This window comes from Vipera berus, assembly GCF_964194415.1.
Source record: "Vipera berus genome assembly, chromosome: 9".
In the NCBI taxonomy this organism is placed as follows: Eukaryota; Metazoa; Chordata; class Lepidosauria; order Squamata; family Viperidae; genus Vipera; species Vipera berus.
The window spans coordinates 23,409,647-23,436,701 of record NC_138212.1 but is presented as its reverse complement, the minus strand read 5'-3'; the positions used below and the strand labels follow the sequence as shown (position 1 = coordinate 23,436,701).

The 27,055-nt window shown below is 42.0% G+C and overlaps 1 protein-coding gene across 5 annotated transcripts in view; it reads left to right on the top strand.

The window, feature by feature from the left end:
- THRAP3 (thyroid hormone receptor associated protein 3) overlaps window positions 1–25,199 on the top strand; it is a 37,782-nt gene extending 12,583 nt beyond the window's left edge. For 2 of the 5 annotated variants that reach the window (XM_081334739.1, XM_081334740.1), the window contains exons 3-12: window positions 3,208–3,367; window positions 6,224–7,108; window positions 11,269–12,018; window positions 13,858–14,030; window positions 15,621–15,726; window positions 18,603–18,687; window positions 21,097–21,278; window positions 22,893–23,088; window positions 23,582–23,737; window positions 23,933–25,199. In XM_081334739.1, the coding sequence (XP_081190865.1) occupies window positions 3,231–3,367; window positions 6,224–7,108; window positions 11,269–12,018; window positions 13,858–14,030; window positions 15,621–15,726; window positions 18,603–18,687; window positions 21,097–21,278; window positions 22,893–23,088; window positions 23,582–23,737; window positions 23,933–24,154 (2,892 nt within the window). In that variant the 5' untranslated portion in view covers window positions 3,208–3,230 and the 3' untranslated portion in view covers window positions 24,155–25,199. Of the gene's footprint in view, window positions 1–3,165; window positions 3,368–6,223; window positions 7,109–11,268; window positions 12,019–13,857; window positions 14,031–15,620; window positions 15,727–18,602; window positions 18,688–21,096; window positions 21,279–22,892; window positions 23,089–23,581; window positions 23,738–23,932 lie in introns of all 5 variants that reach the window. The other 3 variants (XM_081334741.1, XM_081334742.1, XM_081334743.1) reach the window with 2 other exon arrangements.
- The last annotated feature ends 1,856 nt before the right edge of the window (window positions 25,200–27,055 follow it).

Sequence of the window (27,055 nt, the reverse complement as noted above, 5' to 3'; positions counted from 1 at the left end):
TGGCTGCCCTTTCCCAGGCTTCCACTCAGGTATCTGCCGAGCTGTGAGCAAGGGAGGCAGGTGGGGACCCCAGCGCCACCTGGAACCACTGGGGATCCATTAAGCGTCTGGGGCGGTACCATTTAATAGGTTCCACACACCCACGGCGGGGGGTGGCAAAACGGAAGACCAGCCGCAGGAGATGATGATCGGTCCATGACAGGGGCATAACAATTGGGGAGCCCCCACCAAGATCATCTAACCACCGTCCAGATAAAAAAAAAAACTAAGTCAAGGGTGTGGCCTCCCTCATGAGTCGGTCCCAAAATTACTTGCGTCAGGTCCATGGCCGTCATGGAAGCCATGAACTCCCGAGCCAACTCGGATGATCCTCCCAGAGATGGTAGATTGAAGTCCCCCAAAACTATAAGTTTCGGGAACTCAATCACCAACCCAGAGAGGACATCGAGAAGCTCAGGCAGGGCTGCTGCTGCGTGACTAGGCGAAAGGTACACCAGCAGCAAGCCCAACTGCGCACCAGGGCCGCATCTCAAAAAGAGAGACTCACACCCGACTATCTGGGGAACGGTGGCCTCCCGTGGACACAAGGTCTCCCTCATAACAACAGCCACTCCCCCACCCCTACCCTGAGCCCGAGGCCGGTGCAGCACCCGGAAACCTGGTGGGCAAAGATCAACCAGAGGAATGCCGCCCTCTGGGCCCAACCAAGTCTCCGTGATGCAAGCCAGGTCCGCCTGCTCACCCTCGACCAAGTCACGGACGAGAGGAGCTTTGTTAACGACCGACCTGGCATTCAAGTACACCAGCCGGAGCTCAGGAGGCTGCACATCCTCACTCCCGGGACCTCGGGGCGGAACCAGAGGGTCGGAGTGCCTCACCGCTTGTAAGCAGCGGAGAGGCCTTCCCTGAGATCGATACGGCCCTCTGTTCCTACACCCGCTGCCATTCCCTATCGTCGTGGGAATGGGTAGTCCCACGACTGGCCCTGGAGCCCCAGAAGCGACCGACCCCCGCTCCTCCCCCCCGCGATCCGCCTCGGCACTGGCCTGAACAGAGGTTGTTGGACTGCCCCCCTCGTCCAAACAACCAAAAGAAGAACCCTCCCTCCTCCCTAGCCCCCGAAAAAATTTCGACAGAAAACAAACCAGGGACCTCTTGTTAGGTTTACGTCGGAGGCCCGTACCCGTGCCCAGCCATCTCTCAGGATCCCAATAAATGGGCCCTTCCTCGAGATTGTACTCGGCTGGAAAGGCGGGTCGCCCCCAGGAAGGGGGAGCACCCCTGAGGGCGAGCAAGTCCGTAGAGGAGTACCTAAAACAAGGCATAAGAGCAGTCCAGATACAGGCAGTCCATAGTCAATTAATTAAGGAGGGTCCAAACAGAGAACAAATAGGTGTCCCGAGCTACCACCCAGCCACTGCCACTCAGCTGGGTGCCACCCCAGGACAGGCCAACCACCGTCCTCTCACGACAGTCGGAAAGCCTATTCCTGGGGGAATGGTCCGAAACACCCATCCTGGGTACAGCATGTCCCCTAGAGCTCTCACCTCTAGGGGCGGCAGATGTAAGTTCAAGCCACCCTCTCACGGTGGCTAGTACCCAGGGAACTCTGAATCCTTTGGGGACGATATGTGGATGACAATAAGCAACAGTCCGAAGGCAGAGATGTGATAGTGTCATAATCCATCGTATTACACCATCAAAGTCTGCACTACTAAATAGCCGAGTCATCCGTTGCTCTGCCTTTCCAGAAGATTGATCATGGCCAGTTCTGCAGTCATTGGGGCCTTCCAGATTATAATCAGCTAAGTCTAATTCTTTTAGGTCCAAAAATCCAATGGCACCGACCAAAGTCACAACTGGTGCCACGGAAAGCATAGATCTTTCAAGGGACCGCTGGGCTCCACTGGGATCCACCGGGGTTAACCGGCTAGCCCAGGAGCCTTCGAGGCCACCAACAGCAGTGAAGTTTTGTTTTCCAAGAGGTAAAGGTTCAATAATTGAGAGTTTACTGTTATTGCAGTATTCACTAAAATACTTTTAATTCATTTGTAATGGTTTACATAGGACCCAACTTGGCATAGAGGTTAAGACATCCGAATAGAAACCAGAAAACTGAATTTTAGTCCCGCCCTACCACAAAGACAGCTGGGTGACCTTGGGCCAGTCACTCTCAGCATTACAAACCATGCAATTGCAAACCATTTCTGAAATCTTCCCAAGAAAATTCCAGGCAGTTGCCAGGAGTCAAGAGTGACTCAAAGGTACCAAAAAAGAAAGTTTACAGAAGGTAAACTCATCCTAACAAATTATTTAGGAATTTAACGAAGATATTGGTACTTGAAACCAGTATCCTGTGACCAGCTGCTTCAAGACAGCTTGAGTTGAAGAGGCATTAGAGGCCCCCTGTCATTACCAACTTAACTCAAATGTGTTTTTTTCCTGGAACTCTTTTCTCCAGAAGGAGAAAATCCAGAAAGCATCCATGAATATCAACTAGCAGTCAGGAGACATGATGATAAAACTTTAATTTCCCAACATATGGGCAGATTTAACCATAATTTCAACTGGGAAACGTGACGATCCTAGACCAAGCCAAGTGTTTTTGTTGGAGGGTGTTATATAGATGATCTGTTTCCTTTTTCTGATGTCCAAGGTTGCTGCAGTGTGTTTGTGCTCATCTAAATAGAGTTCTTACACAAGAGAAGTAAGAACTAGACGAGCACACATTGGTATGAGATGATTTTAGCAAAGCCATTTTCCTGTAAATGTAATTCTTCAAATATATTGCAAGTTGATAAGACACTGTAACCAACATAGGAAATTCTGAAATACGTGGATAGATTCCTGGTTTATTTTGGCTACAGAAGAAATCCTTTGTGGCTGCTTGATTGTGATATGTATATAACTTGATTTGCTACCACCAATTTTCTTCAGAGTCAACATCTCTTCCTGAGCTCTAGTTCTTTGTTAAGTGTGGAAGAACAGGTTACAGTTTGTCTATTACAGTTTGTAATAAGGATTTGGGGAACTGACAAATGTTGCTAGACATAAAAAATAATGGGTTGACACTTCGTTAAGAGAATTCTTAAAGGTTGTGTGATCCTACTGTTGTCCTTTTCCATTTTCAGAAATTATTCACTAAATACATTTCCTTTATTACAGAGGGACAGCCATTGATGTTGGTTAAATTTTCTCTGTTGACAGATTAAAGTGAAAGGATTTATAAGATGTCAAAAACAAATAAATCAAAATCAGGTTCCCGTTCTTCTCGTTCAAGATCTGGGTCTCGGTCTCGGTCTCGGTCTTTCTCAAAGTCTCGGTCTCGGTCTAGATCAGTTTCACGATCAAGGAAACGAAGGCTCAGGTCAGTATTTTGGGGTTGTCTCTGGGGCTGTCAGATTTTTACCAAGAAATGCTTCACCTTCAGATCCTCATATGAAAAGAATGTCTACTGTATTACAACTGCATGTCATAAGTTGTATTTCAATAATTCTGTCAAAAGGAATCATTCATGAAAAGAAAGCTTCATTAAAACCTGTACTTTCCATGTTGGGAAAGGATTCTTTTGGGAGGTAGTTTTTGGCCACTGGCAAGTATTTGCTTTTCTTGTTGTTTTGTTCTTGAGGAATGCTATAAATTATAAGGAAACATTTCCTGTTCTGTCTCATTTGACAGATAAAATGAGATTGTGTTTTATTGTCACGCCCTTTTTCCAGTTCAAGAGCAAAGAGTAGCTGCAGTATGTGCAAATGTCTTAACTGATTACTCTTCAAAACCTTCAAGTTTTTACTTTTTAAGACCCTGCAAGCAGAAAAGAGTTTAATACAGATAGAAAGCTAGTGATTTCAATTTCCTGATCTGAATATTATGGTGTTGCTCGTAACTAAATTCCAAAAAGCAAGAGATAAAAAGGAATAGTTGTTCAGATAATCCCAGAGAGCTGCTTAGGGACATGCCTTGCCTGTTTATGTGATTGCTCTGCTTTTCAGAAACCACTTAGTCTCCAAACAGATTTCTTTTTCTTGACTTCCTGTTATATTTAATTAAATGTTTAAATAATTGAAAATATTCTGTGTTTTGTTAGGCTACAAACACAAATAATTGTCAGTAATTAAAAACACGTGGGAAAGGCAACTGTATCATGCAGTGAAACTGAAGGGCTTTCCTTTCAGAGGGCAAAATCACTAGGAACATCTGTCTAAGCCTGGGAATATGCAGCAATATTCAGAAAAGCAAATGGAAACAGATTCTGTGTGCAAAATGTCTCTGGAAGTGAAAACCTGTTGGACAAATTTTTGTTATGTGAATTATTTGATTAAAGAAGCAAAATAGAAAAAGCTGGCATATACAAATCATTTGGGAGAAATTTAGCAATCTCTCAGAGGTAGGATCCATTTCTGCAGATCATAATCCTTTGGCAGAGGAAAAAGCTGTAGCAGCTGTTTGCTTTCAGTGACTAGGTTGGGAAAATTGGCTGGATTGTATTTGTATCTCTCTCTGGAGAGTTTATATTTTCTTCAACTTGACAGTCTGTTTAGTCCATGGTATGAGTCAGTCATTTACCTCTCTTTTCATTTCCCCTAAGTTTGTGGAGTGATCTGAGCCCATGTGGTTTTAAATCTTAATGTTGATTATTTAGATCAAACAAAACCCTCTTTACTGTTTTGCAACTTGGGCTGCATTCCAAGTTACTGTGTCTTTTAAAATGATTTTTTGTGAACAGCCTCCAGGCAACTGGTCCTCAATAATTGTTAACCTAACCACTTGGGGACCGGCTCTTGTGTGGGCTGATTAGTTCTTTTAGAACTACCCTTAATTGGCTTGCTTTCACTGAGTGCACTAGGCTGTGTGTGTTTCTTCTTTCTTATGTTCCGGGAACTGTTTGCGAATGAGACAGTATCCCAGGTAAGTTGGTCTCTTTCTTATTTTTATCAGGGAGGAAAGTGTATTGTGTTGCTAGATAGCAGTGACTTCTAATGTTGACCTACATCCTTGTAGCTGCAAGGTATGTTAGGCTGAGTATATATATTCCAAAGTCAGGATCTGGGTTTTCCTAATCATAGTCTTGGCCTTTGACTTTCTAAGATGATATTACCTACACCTTTTTTTTTGCAAAATCAAACAGACTTGCTCAAAACTTTACACATGTCACAAAATACACCTCCAGCGTTATTTGATTTTCCTATATAATCTATCATCTTCCATAACTGTGGCTTAAAAGACAGAGGCTTTGTTTGGCTTTATAGTAGGTTTCACCTTTTTTTTTACTAGAGTGATATAATTCAAACTCTGTTCTGTTCATTTTTTATATGTGATTTTTCAGGTTTTAATTTACAGGTTTCATCCAATCCCTGCAGGTTTGTTCTCAACAGGAGTTTTAGAAGACTGATAGTCCTTTGAGGTAGGCTAGGTCAGGAAAGAGGCACCACAAAAATTACTGGAATTACCCTATAGGGTATAATAACAGAATCTTGAAACCCTGACAGAGTTACCCTCTGCCTTCTCAAGAGTGAATCAAGACAGGATTATCTTGAGATTCTTTCCCATCCCTTCCTCTTTCCTAGGGCCAAACTCCTTTATATAATCATTCTTTCTTTCTTTTTTAAAGTTATTTCCCTACTCCTAACAAAGATAAATGCATTGATTTTTAGAAGTGATAGCAGTATTCGAGAATTTGAGAGGCTACTACAAAGAAGAGGGAGTCATGTTATTCTCCAAAGCACCAGAGGACAGGACAAGAAACAATGGTTGGAAACTGATCAAAGAGAGAAGCAACCTGGAATTAAGGAGAAACTTCCTGACAGTGAGGACAATTAACCAGTGGAACAGCTTGCCTCCAGAAATCGTGGGCGCTTCATCACTGGAGATTTTTAAGAAGAGGCTAGACAGTCACTTGTCTGAGATAGTATAGGTTCTCCTGCTTGAGCAGGGGGCTGGACTAGAAGACCTCCAAAGGTCCCTTCCAGCTTCTATTCTATTCTATTTCTATTTGTATTTCTGTTCTCAGTATCCTTGTACCTTAGTAATGTTTTTGTAGGAAAATCAAAGCAACTGCAGTATCCAATTTTTTCTTCTTGCTGGTGAATTCTTAGTGTTAGCTTTTTAGTAAAGAGGATTATTTTGAGAAATTCTAGAAAGGCAATCTTTATCCTGTCAAGCAAGAAGGAATTAAGTTTTTTGAATTACATTGAAAAGTAAAAATACCTTTTTTCCCTCTCAGTTCTAGGTCCCGTTCAAGATCATATTCTCCATCTCATAACAGGGAGAGGAACCATCAACGAATATACCAGAACCGGGATTTTCGAGGTCATAACAGAGGTTATCGGAGACCCTATTACTTCCGTGGAAGGAATAGAGGATTCTACCCGTGGGGCCAATATAATCGAGGTGGTTATGGAAATTACAGGTCTAATTGGCAAAACTATCGCCAAACATACAGCCCTCGAAGGGGGCGTTCACGTTCTCGGTCACCAAAGAGGAGATCTCCCTCTCCAAGATCCCGAAGTCATTCTCGAAACTCTGACAAATCTTCATCTGATCGTTCAAGAAGGTCTTCATCATCTCGGTCATCTTCTAATCATAGCAGAGCTGAGTCCTCCAAACGTTGGTCGTTAAAGGAAAAGAAGTCTTCTAAGGAGGCTCGGGGGTCCCAAGGTGCTGGGGACAACCAAGGGGATGACTCCAAGGAACAGCCCTTCTCAGGAGGAACTGCCCAGGATGTCAAGTCTTCAGAGGGGTCAAAACCCTGGCAAGATGTGGGAACCTATGGCACCGGCACAGCCTCAAGGGCCTCTGCCCTGACAGAGTTGAGTCCCAAAGAGCGTAGCCCAGCGCTAAAGAGCCCTCTCCAATCAGTCGTAGTCAGGCGCCGATCGCCCAGGCCAAGCCCACTTCAGAAGCCCAGTCCGACTTCTTCCAATCCTTCCCAGCTGGGCTCAGCTCTTCAGAGCGGCACCTCCTTTCAGGCAGGCTCACATCAGTTTGAGCATGGTTTAGCCAGCCTGAGCCCAACCAGGAAGAGCCCAGTATGCAAAAGCCCCACAACAATCAGCTCCATTTATGGGGTATCTCAGAAGGAGGAAATAGGGGCAGCCTTTTCCAAGAGGTAAGTGGTCTTTATTCCTGGAATTGATTAATTGTTCCTATTTGGGTTGGAAGGTGGATGCATAATTTAGCTGCTAAAAATAATGTAGGTTAATGGAATGATTGCCTTTCTTCAATGTGGCTATAGAATAAATAAGTTGCTCTTGGGTATTTAACTGCTTGCATGGAATTGGATCAAGACTAAATTTGCTGCTATATGAGATTTAAATCATAATGAAGAGCACTTTATATTATTTTAATCTGTACCTAAACTAGGCTTAGTTTGAATCTCAATCCATTTCATGAAAAAGTAACTAAATTAAATTAGGAGAAATAAAAGGGGTATTTTGGGAAACTATTCCACATCTTGAATGCATATTTTACTTGGGTAGTTTTAAATACAGGTAACATTCAACTTAGAACCATTAGTTTAGTGGCTGTTCGAAATTACAATGGTAGTGATTTACAACAGATCCTCACATTTCTTATGACTGTTGCAGGACCCCACCATATGGTCACGTGATTGAAATTGGTAACTTGGCAACTGGCATGTATCTGCCAATGGTTGCAGAGTCCTGGGTGTGTGTGTGTAGGTCATGTGATCATTATTTGGGACCTTATGACTTGGCTTCTGACAAGCAAAATCAATGGGTGGAAAAGCCAGATTTATTTATTTTATTTTATTTTATTATTGGGACTTATATGCCGCCCTATCTCCCGAAGGACTCAGGGCAGCTAACAACAATAACATACAATAAATACAGAAGTTAAGATAAAATTAAAATTAAAGGCCTCTGTACAATAAATTAAAATTAAAATAAATTAAAAATTAGAGTTAAAAAATTAAAAACATAATTAAAATCCCTGTCAGTCCAGGTCAGCCAGGTGGAAAAGGAGTGTTTTGAGGCCGCAGCGAAAGGACTGGAGATCTTGGGCCATCCGAAGCTCATGGGGGAGCTGGTTCCACAGGGCTGGCGCTCCCACAGAGAAGGCCCTCCCCCTGGACATTGTCTAGCCGACGGTACCCTGAGGAGGCCTTCTCTGTGTGAGCGTACTGGGCGATGGGAATTCGTTCCCGGCAGTAGATGGTCCTGCAAGTATCCCGGGCCTAAGCCATGTTAAGATTTACTTAATAACTGCATGATTTGCAAACAACCATGTCAGAAGTTGTAAAATCGGGCAAGACTCGCCTAACAACAGAAATTCTGGTCCCAGTTGTGGTATAAGTCGAGGGCTACCTATAATATTAGTCGCATAACTAGCTGGAGATGTTTTTTGGTTATAAATTAATTGAATATCAGTAATGTTACATTTCAGATTCAAAGCCTTATTCAAAATTAATATTTACAAATATTTTAAAACAACGTTACATATATTTTAGAAATTGGGAGATAAATCTTCAGGTGGTTAGCGTTCTGATTTTACTGATATGTACAAATTATGTACATACAATATGGTCTGAAAAATGGCTGCCTGAAAAGTTAAATGCAGTTTTGATTTGGGATTGGATTCATTCCACAATTCACCTTTTCATGGATTTTCCAGGAATCTGAAACAGTCCAGCATGACTGAGCTTCGGTTTCTGTAGTTTCCCTTGTAAAACTGTGGTTTTAAATTTACCAATTCCCTGTTCTCTCCACATGAGTGGAGGTTTTATTACACCATGCTTAGCAAAAAGTCACCTTGAAATTGGAATTTGGTCTTTGCCTGAGTGGACTAACAAATTCTTGAGTTTGGAATGAGTTGGTACAATGGAAATTATGAACAGTAGAGCCAAGGAAACCTGAAATCCATGCCTTTTGTGAAACCCAACTAATTGAACTGGACCAATCACCTGTGCTTTAATGTTAGGTAGGCCTAGTAGAAGAAACCTCAGGTTTGTATTTTCTGTGTGGCCAACTGCCTTGGCGACACTAAAGCTTCTGTTTTAGATTAAATCTCAGTTTATGGCTTTATCCAATACAAATTATGGATTAGAGTGGCTAGTGGAAACCAAATTATAACTTGAGGTTTACTACCACTAATCCTAATGAAAGTTAACCACATTTTTTTCAGACTCTACAAAGCAAAGATTGGCTAGTTGAAAAGAGAAGCAAAAGCTTCTGAATTTGGGAGCAGTGTCAGAGGGAAGGTGCATGCTTAGCAAAAAGCAAGGCTTACCTGGGTTCAGTGTTATACATTTAACTTAAGGGTTATAATTCTGAATTTGAGAAACAAAATAAAGGTCTAGAAAACATCCCTATATCACCAAAGGGGTATTTATTTTAAATGTAAAAACATGGGTTTTTAGCACAAAAATGCATAAGTTTTAGCACTTTCTCAGTTGCTGTTATTTTTAGAATTGGACAGATTTTTAACCAGGAATAGAAGGCAGTTCATTAGGATTCTTGTTGAGCTTTCCTGGAGGATTTTAATGTGTATCAGAGTGAAAAAGCTTTGTGCTCCATAGTACAAAGTCCTGAAGAGAAATGGCATAAAACTCTGGGCAATGCAAATTTAGGAAGAATTAACCTGTCCATTTCCCCCTTTCATTATTGGGGATTGAATGGCAGGGGATAGTTGTCATTTAACTAATTATTGTATGAAGGTATTTTTCTCCTAAACATAATAACATAATTACTTACATAGATTTGATAATAGCAGTAGCACTTAGATATATGTACTGCTCCATAGTACTTTACAACACTGAGCTGTTCGCAAAGCAATGATTTATAAATTGTACAATGCAGCTGTGTTAATTAGGCCACTGCTGTCCAATGGGGAAAAATTTGTTCTTAGCAGGAAAAGTTAATTTTTAGACATTGCTGGAATATTATTAGAGCTCCATTAGGGGTTGCTTTCACAGCTATCATTTATTTGTTGCTATGTGGCAATACCAGATTTGATGATCTAAGGCAGAGTAAAATTTGAATAGGCTGATGGCTTATTATGTTCATAATAAGGGGTCTAACGAATATATTCCCTTAGTTTTCTGTGTTAAAGGTATATTTTAAAGTTAGATTTTCTTTTCTGAGAGTGTTCTAAAATGGCTTAAACTAAATAATCCAGGATACATGGATTCAAAAGAGTTGTTAAAAATTGCATAACCTAGGAATGTCTTTAGAGCAGGTGGGAGGGGATTGGTCACAATTTAAATAGAAATCTGTAGACATTATATTATTTTGGATATTTTTGTATTATAAACATTGTAGAAAATGATTTCCTCAGTTTTTAAAACAAGGGAAAGAACTGTATTGAATTTCTGAATGCACATTTTAACAGTGTTGCATCTTTAATTGTCCATTATTGCCAATAAGGTAGATTTAAGAACATTGTTAGAATCATAGTTCAGAAGCAGAACCTTTCTGGTATGCTTTCAGAAGCATTGGGCAAGATATTTGAAACAATGCTCTACAGTATTTATCATCCTCTGGAATCCATTCTTGGGCTTAATTTCTAGCAAGTGTCAATAGCTGTTCAAAAGTCAACTTGTACATCCAGTAAAAATTAAATAATGAAAGTGGCAGTTGTGATGAACATCCTTGGGCGGAAACATTACTTTCATGGTTTAAAAATAACAGCCACCTTATGGAAACATCCATATTAATACATGGATGTTAATTTTAGCTGATTTGGTAATCTTGCAGCTAGACCTGTTTTGAATTCCACCTCTGAACATTAAATTGTTTTTAGAGCTAGATGCAGTAAATCATCTGATCTGGTTAAACATTTCCATTCTTGATAAGTGTTCATTTCCTCCCAGCCAATTAAGTATTTTCCCCATTAACGTTTTTGCTTTTATTTGTGTTTTGAATTGTCTATAGCTTCCGTAGGAGACATGTCTTCAAATATTTGAAGTAGCTTTTGAGCCTTTTATTTCCATTGTGTGTTACTTAAAAGCACAGCAGTCCAAAGTGAAAATGTTGATGGGTTAATTCTTCAGAAACAGGTTTGTAAATGAATACACAGGTTAGGTAAGATCTTCTACATATTTTCTGCCTTCTAGCTGTGGCAAAAGATTCTAGAAAGATTGCCATTTTATCACTGTTGCTAAGGTATTTGTTCCCAGGTTCTGTGACCTGCTGATCAGGTGTTAAACAATGCAAAAGAAGCTAACTAAACATGAAACAGGGTCTTTTCCAGATGGCTTGATTAGATCTTATAGGAATAACTGCCTGAAATATTCCCTCTCTTTACTCATAGATACCTGGAAGACCAAAAAGCAGAGAATGGGAAGGACAAAGAGCAGAAACTGATGAATGTAGAAAAGGACAAAATGAAAGAGAAGGGAAGCTTTTCTGAGATGGGATTAGCAGATGGTAAAACAAAGTTAGATCCTTACACCTCTAAGGTCGATACAGAAAAGATGCATCGTGGGAATCAGTCCCCAAAGCGCTATAAAATTCGAGATGATTTTGAAAAGAAAATGGCTGAGTTCCACAAGGAGGCCCACTATGGCAAAGAGGAGGCAGAGGAGCCAGAAAAGAAAGTTAAGGGCAAAGGACGGAAGGAATCCAATTTGGATGAGGATGAGGATGAGGAGCCCAAGTTTGTGAAGACAGCGCCTGCTTCCAGCAGAAGCCAGGACGAGGATCGGCCAGGCAGATGGGAAGGCCTGGTTTATTTACCTGCAGCCAAGGAAAAGCAGAGGAAAGCAGAAGAGATGGCCGAGGAGTCCTACGCTGAGCCCTCCAAGAAAGACGAGAGGCAGGCGGCCAAAAGAGCAGAAGCTGGGCACCGAGGGTTTGTTCCAGAGAAGAATTTCCGCGTCACCACCTACAAAGCAGGCCAGGAAAAAATGGCGACCTCTCCCCCTCCCCGAAAGGCCCCAGAGAGCAGAGAGAAGCCGAGCATGCGGGGAGAGGGCCTGACCACTGGCAAATCCTCCTTTTCCATTACTCGTGAAACCCAGGTCAATCTTCGAATGGATTCTTTTGATGAGGATCTTGCTCGGTGAGGCATTCGACATGTCTGGCTTTCTAGAGGAAGGAAGGAAAAGAGAGGTTGGGGAAAATGAATGCCTACTCTATTCCCTCAATAGAAAAGATAAATCAGGAGCCATTTAAAAATAAGCCCAATTTTCTATTTGTAAGGCACTGTACTTGCTCTTGCTGCTAAAAATATGTGGGTGCCAATTGCTTTGTAAAGAGTAATATTAACTAAATATAATTTTAAGTTATCATTTAGTGTTAACTCAAAAAATGGGGGCTTTTCTAGCACACGGTCAAAAGTAAAATGTAGTCCTCAGCCCAGGAAAAGTTGTACGGACTTGAGTTACACTCTATTTAGAATGAAAACTGAAAAATATCCTTACTGAAGCAACATAAGAGTGGCTATTTTTATTTGATGCATTTAATTTATATAGCCATTCATCAACTTACAATAAAATACATAAAATATAAAAAACCCACATAGGAACTGGGTGTCATCCAAACAGTTATCAATGCAGCCAGAATCTTATTCTCTCAACTCCATTCTCTCAATCAGAATGGAGTTGGAAGGGACCTTGGAGGTCTTCTAGTCCAACCTCCTGTTCAAGCAGGAGACCCTATACCATTTCAGACAAGTGGCTGACCGGTCTCCTTAAAAATCTCCAGTGATGAAGCACCCACAACCCTCTGGAGGGAAGCTGTTCCACTGGTTAATTGTCCTCACTGTCAGGAAGTTTCTCCTTAATTCCAGGCTGCTTCTCTCCTTGATTAGTTTCCATCCATTGTTTCTTGTCCTGCCTTCTGGCGCTTTTGAAAACAAGTTGACTGCCGTCATGTGCTGCTAGTCCTTTTCTCTAGACTGGCCGTACCCAAATGCTGCAACCGTTCTTCATATGTTTTAGTCTCCAGGTTTTTAATCATCTTAGTTGCTCTTCTTTGCACTTTTTCCAAAGTCTCAACATCTTTTTGTAATGTGACCAAAACTGGATGCAGTATTCCAGATGTGGTTTTACTGAGGCTTTATAAAGCGGTACTAATACACTCACATACCCAGAGCTCCAGACTCGTGCACAAAACCAGTCTTGGTGTAATTATGGGTAAATTCTGCATGTATATAAAAAAGAAGCAATGCTTATTAGGTCTCTCCTGACCCTTCTCCCTAATTAATGCTATTTTTTTCCAGGTTAACTCAGATGTAGTTATGCAACTAGTGGTGTAGAAGTCCCATTCCTCTACCAGTGAAAATGAAGCCTCACTGATTAAGCATGGCCAAAAGCCCTTTATAAGCCCTTTATACGCCCTTTACATGATGCCCAGCATTTCTGTCTCAATGCTTACCAGCCTAAAAATCTGAAAAGTAGCATGCCACATTAGTTGAGTGGGGAGGGAGAAGAAAAAATACATAAATTTATATATTTTGTTGTAGGACGATTGAAATCAATTCTGACTCATCCAGCACCTTAGTGAACTGATACTATAGTTACACACACACACACACACACACACACACACAGGGTTCCTTTCTTCACATAATGATTGCTTAACTTGCTGTTTTATACTAAAGCAACATAGTGTTTGCTGCCCACTGAAACATTGCTTGTGGCTTGGTGGGCAGCATTTTGTCCCTAAGAGCTGTGAAATGAAAGCCTTTCCATTCCTCTCTTCTTGAAGAGAGGTGAGAAAAAGGCTATTAGTGTGGATCTAGATTTGGAGAAAATAATATCAGAAGAATAATTCTCTAAAGCAGGATATACCACTTTTAGGGTGCCACGTTTTACATCACTGTGATTTCCAGTCTGGAAGTGGCCTTCCGTGGTAGCTATAACCATTCATACATGATCTTTCGCATGTGTCTTTACAGCCCAAGTGGGATTTTGGCACAGGAACGCAAGTTATGTCGTGATTTGGTGCACAGCAATAAAAAGGAACAAGAGTTCCGTTCCATTTTCCATCACATCCAGTCAGCCCAGTCTCAGCGAAGTCCCTCAGAGCTCTTTGCCCAGCACATAGTGACCATTGTCCATCATGTGAAAGGTGAGTTCCCTGGGCTTTTAGGCCATCCTGCCACTGCTGCTTTCTCAGAAATCAATGCAGGCTTCTCTATGTTTCTTTTCAACAGAGGAAATGGGGAAATGCTTCCATGTGGAAGATGTAGTGAATTCAGCAACGAGTAGGAGATTGGATTGACAACTGCCTTGGGCAGTGGATTGGACTAGAGGACCACCAAGGTCCCTTCCAGCCGTATGATTTATTCGTACATTATTTTATAAAAAGTATTTTTGAAAGATTCTGGAACAATTTCTTCATTTTACCTCTTAGCTGATTTTGATTCAGTTCTAGTTAAACTTCTGTTTGGCTCTTCTAAGATGAATCGAACAGAAATAAATTAACCCAAATCATTTTATGTATTCCTGATTCTGGCAACTTATTTATGTTTTCATATATCAGTATTCTAGATAGAAATCACAGAGTAGTTTAGGGTATTGTAGACTCTGGGGAGGCTGTTTTGAAGAGAAGCTCCGCAGTTGGAGATTGCTGGCCCTGCATCCTAGTCTCTCGGATGAGGGAGCTTTATGCATCATCCTGAGAGGAGCACATGGAATGGTGCAGTTCTGTTTGAAAGAGATGGAAAATATCTGTCACTGAAGCTATAAAAAGCTTGTAAGTTTAAATCAGTATTTTGAATGGTACCCATAAACCTACAGGAAGCCAATGCAGCATCTGTAAAACCAGATCACCTGCCAGTTGTAGGCAGCCACCTTTTGTGCTAATTGAGTTTTCTCAATAGTCTTTAAAGTCAGCCCCATATAAAATTACTACTAGCTTTGAGCCAATAGGAAAGTGCAGCTGTTTGTATTCAAAGTGGGAACATGGAACATGAATCTGGACCTACAGGAAGCTCTGCCTTTTCCTGGACCCATGCAGTGGTTGCGTGGTACTGACAGATACAGGGAATGTGCCTACCCCAGAAACTAAACAGCTTCACATGTTACTGTGCAGGACCTTTGTGAACAATTGGTAAAAACATTGTCACAAGGAGAAGAAAAGTCCCCCCAAGTATCTTTACTGGTGACTGAGAACATGTGTAGCCCTGAAGATGCACCCTGCAGGATTCTGAAGCCTTGCTATTGGGTTGCAGCAACCTTATTAGGCAACACAACTAGACTGCCTGGAGAAAATAGTTACTGGACTATAGCCCATGGAGCCAAGAGAAAGAAACATTTCTCCACATATGACTAGTTCCTGTTCTTTCCACTTCTTTTTCTGCTTCCACCTAAGCAGTGAAAAAAATGGATTAAAATGTCTGAAACTCAGTTGTCTGGAATAAAAAGTCTAGAAGCAGGATAGTTAAGAAAGTGAAGAGGCATGGAACGCTCCTTATTTTTCAGGAGACTCCTGCTCCGTCTTACGCTTAGTAGCATCAGATGTGCCAGGAAAAGCTTCCAGTTAAAAGACTTTAATACGTCTAAACAATGAGGTGGATCCTCTCCTCTTTCTGTCTTTACCCCCTCTTCACTTCTCTACTGTTTGCTTCTTGAATCTGTTGCAGAGCCCACTTTTATCTTGTCCTAAAATCTATATACAATATTAACAATGTGGTGTTTCCTCATCGCAAATCAACAGAGCATCACTTTGGGTCTTCAGGAATGACGTTGAATGAGCGCTTTACAAAATACCTAAAGCGGGCAGAGCAGGAGTCGGCTAAGAACAAAAGCCCTGAAATCCACAGGTGAGTGGAACTTGGCATGAAAGCAGAGTAGGGTCAAGTGGGAGAACCGAGAGTCTTATGCTGAAGTGGAATTTTAGAATATGACAAACATAGGAAGAGATATTGCAGGGGCTTAAGGCTTGAATTAGAGCTGGACATAAATAGCCTTTTAAAAGATGCAGAACTGGTTGCAGGATTTCCCTGGATTTTTACAGAGAAAGGAAACTAATCAGGAGATCTTCGGTTTATTGGCAGCGTGGGAAACTGAGGAATCTGCAGGCGAGAGAGGACCATGTATACCAGGGGTGTCAAAGTGCCGGCCCACAGGCCAGACACGTCATCCGGAAGCCCCGCCCACCCCATTGCCAGCAATGGCAAAACCGTCATCTGACGTCGCGAGTTTGACATGTCTGGTGTATACAGTACTCCAGCAACCTCATAAATGAAAGAAGCCCAAGCGCAGCCTATGAAAAATGATCTGAAATTCTCTTCTTTTGAAATAATTTCTAAAACAAAATTTCATTCATCAAAAATATTAAGAAATGATAGAAAAATGCAGGAGAATTTCTATGCCTAGTATTTGATTTTAATTTACAGCTGAAAATCATGAAGGGGCACAGCCAAATCAGCCTGCTCAGTATTAGGCAGCTGATCAGAACCAAGCCCTGCTTGATTGAAAGGGGAGGGGGATTATACTTGTATGTGCAGTTGTATTTTTAGCTGACCTCCTCCTCCTCCTCCTCCCTGCTTCATTGAAGGGGGGGATTATACTTGTATGGGCAGATGTATTTTTAGCTGACCTCCTCCTCCTAGCCCCAACATTTCACAGGTTAAGACTTTACCAGATTCTGTGGAAAAATGTCAATAACTGGCCAAAAAAGGCAAGAGCCTTTTAAGCCTTTTAAGAGCCTTATTAGAGCCTTGGTGGAGCAGTGGGCTAATGCCTCCTTAAGTAACACCAGCTGCCTGCAATTAGTGCAGGTTCGAGTCCCACCAGGCTCAAGGTTGACTCAGCCTTCCATCCTTCCGAGGTAGGTAAAATGAGGACCCAGATTGTTGGGGGCAATAAGCTGTCTTTGTAATAATGCCGCTTGGGGGGGGGGCGAAAGCCCTAATAAGCAGGCATATACATAGAATGAAGGCTGCTGCTAAGCTTGTAAGCCGCCCTGAGTCTTCGGAGAAGGGCGGGATATAAATGGAATTAAAATAAATAAATAAAGAGTGCTGAAACTGGATTTAAGTTCCTGAACATTTAACAGGATGAATAGCATTCCCATAAATTGAGACATGTTTCCTCAGTGCTAAGGACCAAAAGCAAACGGAGATTTCAAGGAAGCCAAATTCTGTTAGATTGCTCCATGCTCTGTGTTTATGAGCTTTGCAGCATTGCAAGAGAATGCACAACATTAATCTCTCAACATAACCCTTGCAGGATTAGCAATGTTAGCTTCTCCAAGGCCACGAGGGGTCTCACAATCAGTGTCCCAAAAGGTGGCATACCATCCAGGGTTAGGTAGCATAATAAGAACTTATTTATTTGTTACAATCATTTGTATCCACCCGTTACAAAATGCCAGGCAGTTCAATGACAAACATCATAAGAGGTCATAAGGCTGAAGCTCATTCCAGCAAGACCCAGTGGCAACTGAAGTGTTGGGCTCAGTTATCGTAGGTCAAGGACTACCTGTAGTCTAGTGCACTTTACAGAGAGCCGTCCTTGAAGACTAGCTCAATTGGTCCAAAATGTGGCAGAAGCAGTTGTGGTCCCATTTGCTTTGTCCCTGTGGTGTTGGTCCTTCTCAAGCTGCCTTGATTGCCACTGGGCTTCCAGATACAGTTGTTGGTGCTAGTTGTCATCTGGAAGCCTTCTTGGTGTAGAGCTTGGCCCATCTGCAGGCTCCCCTATCTGCAGTTGTGCCTGCCTGTCCAATAAGTTTGGCCTGCATCACTTCCCATCCATCCAGTGAGGATGTCTGCTGGGGTGCAAATGGTGTGCTTTCTGTGTTGTTTTACCTGCCCTTTGGAACAGCCTGTATCTGACATCTGTCCAGCCCTGACCCTGCCTGATTCATTCCACAGAGAGTTTTTTCTTTTACAAATTCATAAAGCTACTAGTAAAGGAGAATATTTGTAGCTCAGGATTGAACACCTCACTCATAAAGCTATCCACCCGTACAATGAGTCCCAGTGGTGTATGGTAAGCACTGGGATAAGGTACAATTTTTAAAATACATGTTTAAAAGAAAACAGCCATTAAAAACAAACGTGCAGGATCCCACCACCCTCTCTATCCCAAGGCGGAAGAAAGAGCCAAATTTTCAGAACTCTTTTGAGCACAGCCAGAGTTGAGGCGCCTTGGAGGTGGTGACAGACAAAACAGCCTTCTTAGGTCTTATCAGGGGATGCTAGTAGGTTAGAGCCATATTTTGTGTAACCACCTCTGGATTGTGCTGCTTGGTAGTTTCTTCCCCTGGTGAAGAAGTCATTTTTATTCTCTTAGTTGTATTGTTTTGAACCATTGTACGCCATTTGGGAATATGTATCAGTGGGCAACTGTAGCAGTGGAAAAAGAAATAAGGACTCCCTCCCACGAAGACCCAACGTAGTGATCTTAATGAAAATGCAGTTAAAATCAAAGAAATACACAGTGAAAATCAAGTAATTAAAACTAGACAGCCTCCCAACTTCCTGGAGAGCTGTAATGGAGACAGGCAATTTCCTTAAAACTGCTGAGAGAGAGTCTGAGGACAGCAGCCTCAGCTTTTTAAGAGTGGGAAGGGTTTTTTTTTACCTCTGAGATGACTTTGCTCCCAGTCTTAAAATCCTCCAAAAGTTTATTCATAATCTGAACATCAAAAAAGACATTTCTTAATCATGGCTTGCCTTTCTGTGTTTAGGAGGATAGACATTTCTCCAAGTTCTTTTAGAAAGCATGGATTCTCACAAGAGGAGATCAAAAGTTCCAAAGAGGCCAGCTACAAGGTGAATCGATACTTTTAATTGGTGCTCATCTGTGTGCTTTGGGCATGAGCTTTGGGTTTTTTTTAAAAAGTGATTTTTTTTAATTTAACTTGCTCTCTACTTAAGTTTGTGTTTTTCTTTCAAGGATGGGCATAATTCTAAAAATGAACTACAAAGGGTTAATTTTTATTAAAAAAAAATGTATCAACAACCTTTGTGAAGTGGTTAGAAATATGGTAAATGACCACAAAATCAATTGAGGTTGAGCTTGAGACAAAAAGTGGATTTTTGGAAACAAGTGACCTTGATGATGGAAGAGACTTTTTGTGATATTTTGATGCTTGTAAGTATAACTAAATCACTTGTCTTACCCGTGATATTTTCCAACCATGTTTTCAAAAAGACATGCATGTCAGAAAGAGGAAATTAAGTCAAATTGTAAATAAGCCGAATCAAAGGACATTTTTTGCTAATGTGTCATTTCCTGTTGAATTCTATTAGTTTATTTTAAAATAATGTTGAAAAAGGAAGGTTTTTAAATATGCACAGTGAAATTTCAGTAGGCCCCTTATTTTAATATTACTATTTATAATTTTTAAACGAGTATTTCTAAGCATTGTCTCTTCACCTTCATGCAAGTTTGTTTAAAAGTATTTTAACAATGCTGTGAAACTGTTTACTTTCCTATCATGCCTGTGTTCTCTGTTTATCGAAACACTTGTTGCTTCTGAAAGACAATAGATAAGCTTCTGTGGTGAACGCAAAGTTGTGTTTGTGCATATGGACACATGAATAGGGACATTCTTCTGATTTGCAATCAAGAGCTTCTTAGCTCTGTGAGAAATGGAATGGATTGAATAATTGCTACATCTCCAGGTTTGGATGGTGATACTTGGTGACAAACCAGTTTCCCCTGTGGTAATAAAGTCCTCTTTGTCTTCTGAACTGCAAAGGGTTGTTCTTCACCTGTGGAATGCACAAGCACAAATAAAATTCTTCCAAGAACAAGTGCCAATTTCTGCTGTAATTGAGCTATCTTATGTTTTTATCAGGAAGGGTACTATAGATTTGTGTAAGTACTGCTTTAACAGAGAGCTGCTAATGCTTCTCATTGCAGTTAAGGGAACACTTCTTTGGCCTGTTTTTGTGTGGTCTTGCCTTGTGTAAGGCTGGAAGCTGCTGAATTGGGTCAAGGCCCTGCATGAATCAACTCCCACTAATAACCAACAAGACGAACAGCTACAAAATGATTTCTCAGATGAATAATTGCAGTGCTTCGTATGAAGGCTCAACTTTGCCATAAAATTTAGTTTTCTGACCAGTGTTTTCTCTGGTTCGTACTTATTCCTTTTTCCTTTTCTGCTCTGGAGAAAATCTTTCAATCTCCAAGGATATCTGAAATTTATCTGCAATTCCATTTATTATGCAGGTGCTAAAAATGTAATAATTCAGAAGCAGCAGTTAGTTGCAGTTATTTGTATATTTATTGTGCTTTTAAAGTTCAACATTCCAAAGAAGTCATATTTTCAATAGCAAATAGGTTTGGCAAGGAGCAAGAAGGAAGCAAGGAAAGGGAGGAGAGACATAGTCTGTTGCTGAGCAGTTGAAGCAGGACCTTGGGTTCCTATTGGCCGATGGGAGCATGGAGCTGTGGAAAAGGCCCAGGCATCAGAGTCTGCCTGGCCCCAAACCGCTTTCTCCTTCATTTGGTCTCCATCAACAAAAGTCCTTTCAGGCCTGTGTGTGTGTGTGTGTGCGCGTGCTTGATGTGAGTTTCATGTTTGCAGTGTGCAAATCTAAGCTTAAGTGATGATGCTTAGCAAGTCTTCAAAATGCCATAGGTGTTGGAGGGAGAGTGGACAAAAATGAGGACTTCTTGGGTTGCTCCTACATATAAATTCTTTCCTACATCGATCCAGGCTGAAAATTTTCTGCAAAGCTTCTGAGGCTGAATTACAGCTGGATGCTTCCTTTTCACGTTTTCTCTCAATATCCACAGCCAGGCTTCCCGTTCTTGGGGAAGGTATCCTTTTTTAGGAAGAGGGGGATTTCATAGTTTTTAAGTCAATTTCCTGCAGCATATGACAAGTATTTTTCCCCTGCCCCAAATAGAAGTGATGGCTTTTGGTTTTATTTAATGTTTGTGCCCTTGAGGTTGCACATAAGGGTCTTGGCTTTGGCTGAGTTTCTCTCTCACTTTACCTGGTTTAATAACTTAGCCAAGACTCTTTTGTACTCTGGCTGGGAGAGAAATGCATGCAGAAAGAGTGGGAGAGTTTCCATGTTTTCAGACAGTTTGTTTTTGAACAGCAACATAATGTGTACTATCCTTGGTGGTTCCTGTCGTAAATAAGATCAGCACTGCATCTGTGAAAAAACCTGCTAAAGGCTCAGTTTAAAGTCCTGTCCTTGCTGTGTTTCTTCTTCCAGACTGAGAGCAAATACAAAGATGATCCAGTTGACCTGCGCCTTGATATTGAAAGACGTAAAAAACATAAGGAGAAAGATAAGCGAGGAAAGTCAAGAGAATCTGTGGAGTCCAGGCCTTCCAGTCATTCAAGAGAACGATCAGCAGAGAAAACAGAGAGGCCTCACAAAGGCTCCAAAAAGAAGTACGTTAGAGGGGAGCGCATATCCCCATGTTATGCTTTCCTTTTTATTGAAATGGATCCATGTCCTGCAGAGCCCTCCCAGTATTAGTAATGAGGCCAGTCTTTCCCAGCCTGCATGTTCTCAAGATGTGTGGACCTGAATTTCTAGAATTTCTCAGTCAAGAGGAACATTGAACAATCTGATGCCCCTGTAGTGCAGGGCTGCTCTGTTGGATCCAGCTGCCACCTCACATGAACCAGGAGGGGCACACTTTGTTCTCTGGGGAGGCTGTTTTTTAGGAATGATTTTAATTACAAGTTTCAAGACACCAGAATGTAAAAAGTAACCTCAATATTTGTGATTTGGTTCTACTCCCCATTAAGGGGAAGATGAGGCTCTGTCAAGTTGCCAGGATTTATGAGATCTAACTCAGCACCATCTCTCTGCTCCAACTTGCTAACAGGCTGGAGCAGTTCACATATTGTTCCAAGAAGGGCCTGGAGAGATCAATCAGATTTGGCCTTGCGCAGACTTTTTTGCCTACTCAGACCCACAGACACCCCCCCCTGGAGGTACATTGACAGTGTTATCACTTTCTCTTGTCCCTGCTAAAATGGAAAGTGAATCGTTCCATTTTTGGACAGGGAGAATACAGAGTTAACAGGTTACCTCAGCACAATATATGTGCCTTTTTTTTTACTTTAACAGCTGCTTCACTGAAACCAGCTTTTCAGTCATACAGAAATTGAATTTAGCCTTTGAAGAGCTGCTTTCAAGAGAAACTAGGCTTGTGGGATTCTCTAGTGCAGGCATGTCAAACTCGCAATGTAATGTGACATCGCGCGACGTATCGTGACTTTTTCCCCATTGCTGGGCACGATTTCAGTATAATGCATCCGGCCCATGGGCCGGCAGTTTGACATGCCTGCTCTAATGGTACCTGGACTGTGCTAAAGCAGCAATACCCTGGTTTAAATTGAATATTCACTGAGATTCTAATGGCATACAAGTTTAATAAATTAGCAGCAATCAGTTCCTTCCATTTCTTAGCTATAAAAAGAAAATGTTGACATGGAAGAAGAGAGATACTCAGTCTTTTTGCTCAGGTTCCCCAAGATTGGGATTAAAGAAATGTCATTTTTGCTCTTAATCTGGCCCATTTGTTTATGGAGTACAGTTGGTAAAGGCATTTGCGCCTGTAAATTTATTCTAGCTGCTAAAGAAGGAGAAGGATTGACCGAGTGGCAATTTTGTTTTCAGGAATTGGATCTTTCCTTTGGGGAGAGAGTGGGACTGAGGCAGCTACTTACCCTTGTATCATTTGTTTTCTGTGGTTGCTAAGCTATGCCCTCTAGACCCTGAACTGGGCTGCATATGCGGCGGGCAAGTAAAGCTCCATTTGGGCAAGTGGTGGGTGCGTGTGCGAAAGCATTTCCCCTCTCCACCCCCTCCACCCCCCGCTGCCAGTACGCAGAGTTGGAAAGGTTAGAGGCCACTGTTCTAGACTTCAGTTTTCCACAGGACAAAGAGCAGTGCGGGCCCTGGCCCATTTTTAAGTATTTTCTCTCTAACAAGTAATTATTGAGTCTGTGATTCTGCTTTGAGCCAGCTCTTCTGTGCCTTTGGTGTCTCAGGAAGCACCGACGTGTCCGGGAGAGATCGAGGTCAAGCTCTTCGTCCTCACAGTCCTCACGCTCCTATAAAGCGGAGGAGTATCCTGAGGAAAATGAGGAACGGGAGGAGGCCCCTGCCCCTGGCTTTGACAAATCCCGCCTTGGCACCAAGGAGTTTGCCGGCCCGAGTGACCGGGGCAGAGCCCGAGGAACGTTTGTGAGTGTCCTTTAAGAGTACATTTCCTATGCCCTGTGAATTCCCTCCAAACATTATCACCAAATTTAACTACTTCTTTGGACAAAAGGAGAAAAACTATTAAATTCTGAGAATTATCTTATTAGCCGCCACTAATTAATTTTAATTACATTAATCTAGATTTTATCCTGTCCCTGCCTGCTTTCTAGTGCGCTTAGCCAAATGTGATCCTGGGCCCTAAAGGTGTGGTTTAAGATAATCTTCTGCTTTGACCTCTTTAAGCCCCTGCTTGAAAATAATATATCTAAATATTTCAAAACTGGTGGAGTATGAACACAGAGTGATTTTTTTTAAAGTTGAACCTAATCAAAAGAGTCTATGATCTCCAGTCAGGAAGTCCTTGAAGTCCTTTCCAGAGGCAAAGAAAACCTCCCATTTAGCTTTCCCTTTGCCAGCAAATTGACAGATGGGGCCTTCAGACTCATGCCTGCTCTGCCTCCTCCCTCCTCTTTAGCAGCAGTTCCGGGCCAGAGGCCGTGGCTGGGGAAGGGGTGCCTTTTCTGGCAACAGCAACACCAGCACCAGTGGCGCCAGCACTGACTTCCAGAAGCGAAACCGGGAGGAGGACTGGGACCCCGAGTATACACCCAAGAGCAAGAAGTACTACTTGGTGCGTGAGCTCCTCCATGCATAGATGGGACCGGGTGATCCTGAGCCCTTGGGCAGATTGCAATTGAGCCCCTCATCCAGAGCCAGGCTCCCACTTGTGTCAGAGGAAGAGGGGGAAGTGGGGCTGGGGCCGTGCGATGGGCTGTGGGGGTCTCAGTGGCCAGAGCTTACCAGCTGACTCCCTTTTCTCCTTCAGCACGATGACCGGGAGGGCGAAGGTGGCGAAAAGTGGGCAAGCCGGGGCCGAGGCCGAGGCCTCTTCCCCCGAGGTCGGGGACGGTTCCTGTATCGCAAGTCGAGCACCAGCCCCAAGTGGGCTCACGACAAGTTCAGTGGCGAAGAGGGCGAGATAGAGGACGACGAGAGTGGGCCAGAGAACAGAGAAGACAAGGATGTTCTCCCACCCGTGGCGGAGTAGGAGCCGCTGGTGACATGAGGACGGGGGTGGGTGGGGGTGTCTTTGATCCTGATTGGCTAGTTGAGTATTTTCCTGCTATTTGGTTTCTCATTGACCCTGGAGGATGATAGAGTTGTGCCCACTATTTTTGGCAATCATTTTTGTCTTTTTTAAACGTGGTGATAGAGATGAGTAATGTCTTGCTCTTTTCTTTTTCTTTTTCCTGTTTGTGGATTTTTTAAAAAATCCTTTATTTTAAGCATTTACATATATATTGACAATATGCCCTTAAATGGTTAATTTCAGAAAAGTCTTCATGGCTATATAATGAATATATACATATAATGAATAGAGGGGGGGGGAGTGAGTAAACATCTGAATAGAAACTATTGGGACCAAACTCTATAGCGTTTTTAATTTACAGGAATTTTTCTCCAACTGAATTTAGAACTATATCTTTTAAAAGTATTTTTTTCTTTTTCTGCTGAAATTTTAAAGATAGCATGGCACAGTGAGGAAATTCATTTTCCTTCTTCCATCAAATTACAGATCTCTTTTTGAATGATGTTAGCATCTTCATTTGTTCATCCAGACTCCTTTCATACTTCTTTTTCTTCCCAGTGTCAAATTGAACACGTTTTCAGGATCACAGTTTTGTAAGAAACTTCTGAATATACTAGATTAAAAAAGCCTGTAGCATGAATAAAACGAGAATTCTTCTTGTATGAATCTTTTTATAAAGCCTTTGAGCTACTTGTGTGGTGGCCATGGTCACTTGCTGACAATTGGCTTTTCGTTCTTTTCCGCTTTAAATCTGCAGTGCTTAAAAGATGCTTGGTAGACAGCCTTCTTACTCCCAAGCCCACAAGAGAGATTCTGATTGCTGTGTTAATTCCCCAGGACTCTGGCTTTGCCATGCTTCCTTTTGCCCCCCCCACTTTTCCCTCTGTGAGTTCATTTTTTGGGACGGGTGCAGTTCCTGCTTAGCAGAGCAAATTCTTAGCAAATTCTTGTTTTGCCTCCTTGTTAAAATAAAACTATGTTGAATTGAACTTTGTGCATACCATTTCATACTGGTTTTGTACTAATGCTTTTGTTTCATGGCTGCGAACCAGTCTTACACTGAGTAGGGTCAACATTACAGTTGTCAGCAAAAAGAAAGAGAAAGAAAATAAGTCCTCAGAAGTAGTAAGAAAGTCCCATATAAATTTAATAAATTCTGGATCACATCTTTTATTCAAGCTGAAAAGGGAAGTTCCACATGGATGAAGGTGGATGTGAGGTTCTTTGCTTCACTCGCTACTGGGTGGAGTAGCTCAGGGCCCCTACAGCTATTTGTTATGGCAGCTGTGTGGCCTCACTGCTGTCTTGAATGCTTGATAAGAGTGTTTGAATACTTGAATACAAAGAGCAGCAAAAGCTGGATCCTGAATGTCCAGTTGGTTTCAATAAAGAAGGTTGGACAGAGCCTGTGAGTGTATTCAGAATCCCCTCAGATTGGGTTGGAGGGAAACGCAAACAAGTTTCTAAAGGAAGAAGAAAAGTGCATTTTTCAGCCTAGGTAAAACTGCACAAGATTTGCTTTTGCTTTGTATAAATTGTTCTGCAACGTATTCAGATTCCACTCCTAACCCATTTAGCTGTTACTGTCCATGCCTACAGTTTTATAAATCTACAAAATTTTGTTAATTTACCAGAAATCATTCTTGTTATAAATAATAGCTCAGAATGATGTCAAATAGTACAAGCTTTAAACCTTTAGGTTCTTGGGGGGGGCTGGGGGGCTGTCCCAACTGTGCTGTATTCCCATTTTCCTAGATTCTAATCAAAGCAAGATTGACTTATATTATGCAGTATTATTCACATGTATCTCAATTTACTTTGCCCATTTTCATGGCTTCCACTTTGCAGAGAGGCAGCAATTTCAGCCACTTTTTAAAAATGTGTTTGATTTCTGTCTCAGGGTCTCGGAGTGTCTTCTGGGAGGATCTCCCCTCATTTTATTCCTACATCCATTCTGGAATGTGGGCTGGCCTGAGAGAGTCTGAAGGCACCCAGGGAGTTTCTTGGCTAGTGTGGAGGAACAGGGTGGACTTCCCTTGGTCTTTGCTATCTTGGTACACACACTGGCTCCACACTTCTCACTATAGCAAAATTTCCTCTACTGCATCTCTTTCTTTGCTTGCATTTATGAGAGGGGGAAGGGGCAGCAGGTCTGAAACCCAAGTGTTGAGCATCTCCTGCAGTGCTAAGGCTGAGTGGCCAAGAGCAGATTCATACCTGGTTTGTATAATGTGCAGACAATACATAAATGTCCTTATCTGGGAGTGGGCTACAACAATTGGGAAGTGATTTCTCATCACTTCCTTCTAGTTTTTTTTAGTATTTCTAGAACCTTGGCAGTTTGTGCTGGTCTCCTATGTATTAGATCCAACTCTTCACAAGAGTTTAGCATGTGTTTAGGGTGTGTTCGTGCAATACACCTTAGTTTGCCGTATTTGTGGTTCATTGAATGTATTGGCAAGCCAACACCAAGCAAATTACAGTTCAGCTTAGAAGATATTATGTATAAGCCAAGCCTATACATAAATCCTGAAAGACTCCAATTCAGAATGGACAGGGAGAAATTGTACAGGTTAGGCGAAGGTGTGTTGGGTTGCAGGGTCTTTCTGTGCTCCTTGGGTTTAACATGCATTTAACATACTAAGCATGACCCCCATCTGGAATCTTGGATGCTAATCAAGGAAGGAAGCAGCCTAGAACTAAGGAGAAATTTCCTGACAGAACAATTAATTAACAATCTGCTTGCCTCCAGAAAGTGTGGGTGCTCCATCAGTGGAGACTTTTAAGAAGAGACTGGGCAGCCAATTGAAGTGGTCTAGGGTTTCCTGCTTGAGCAGGGATTGGACTAGACCTCCAAAG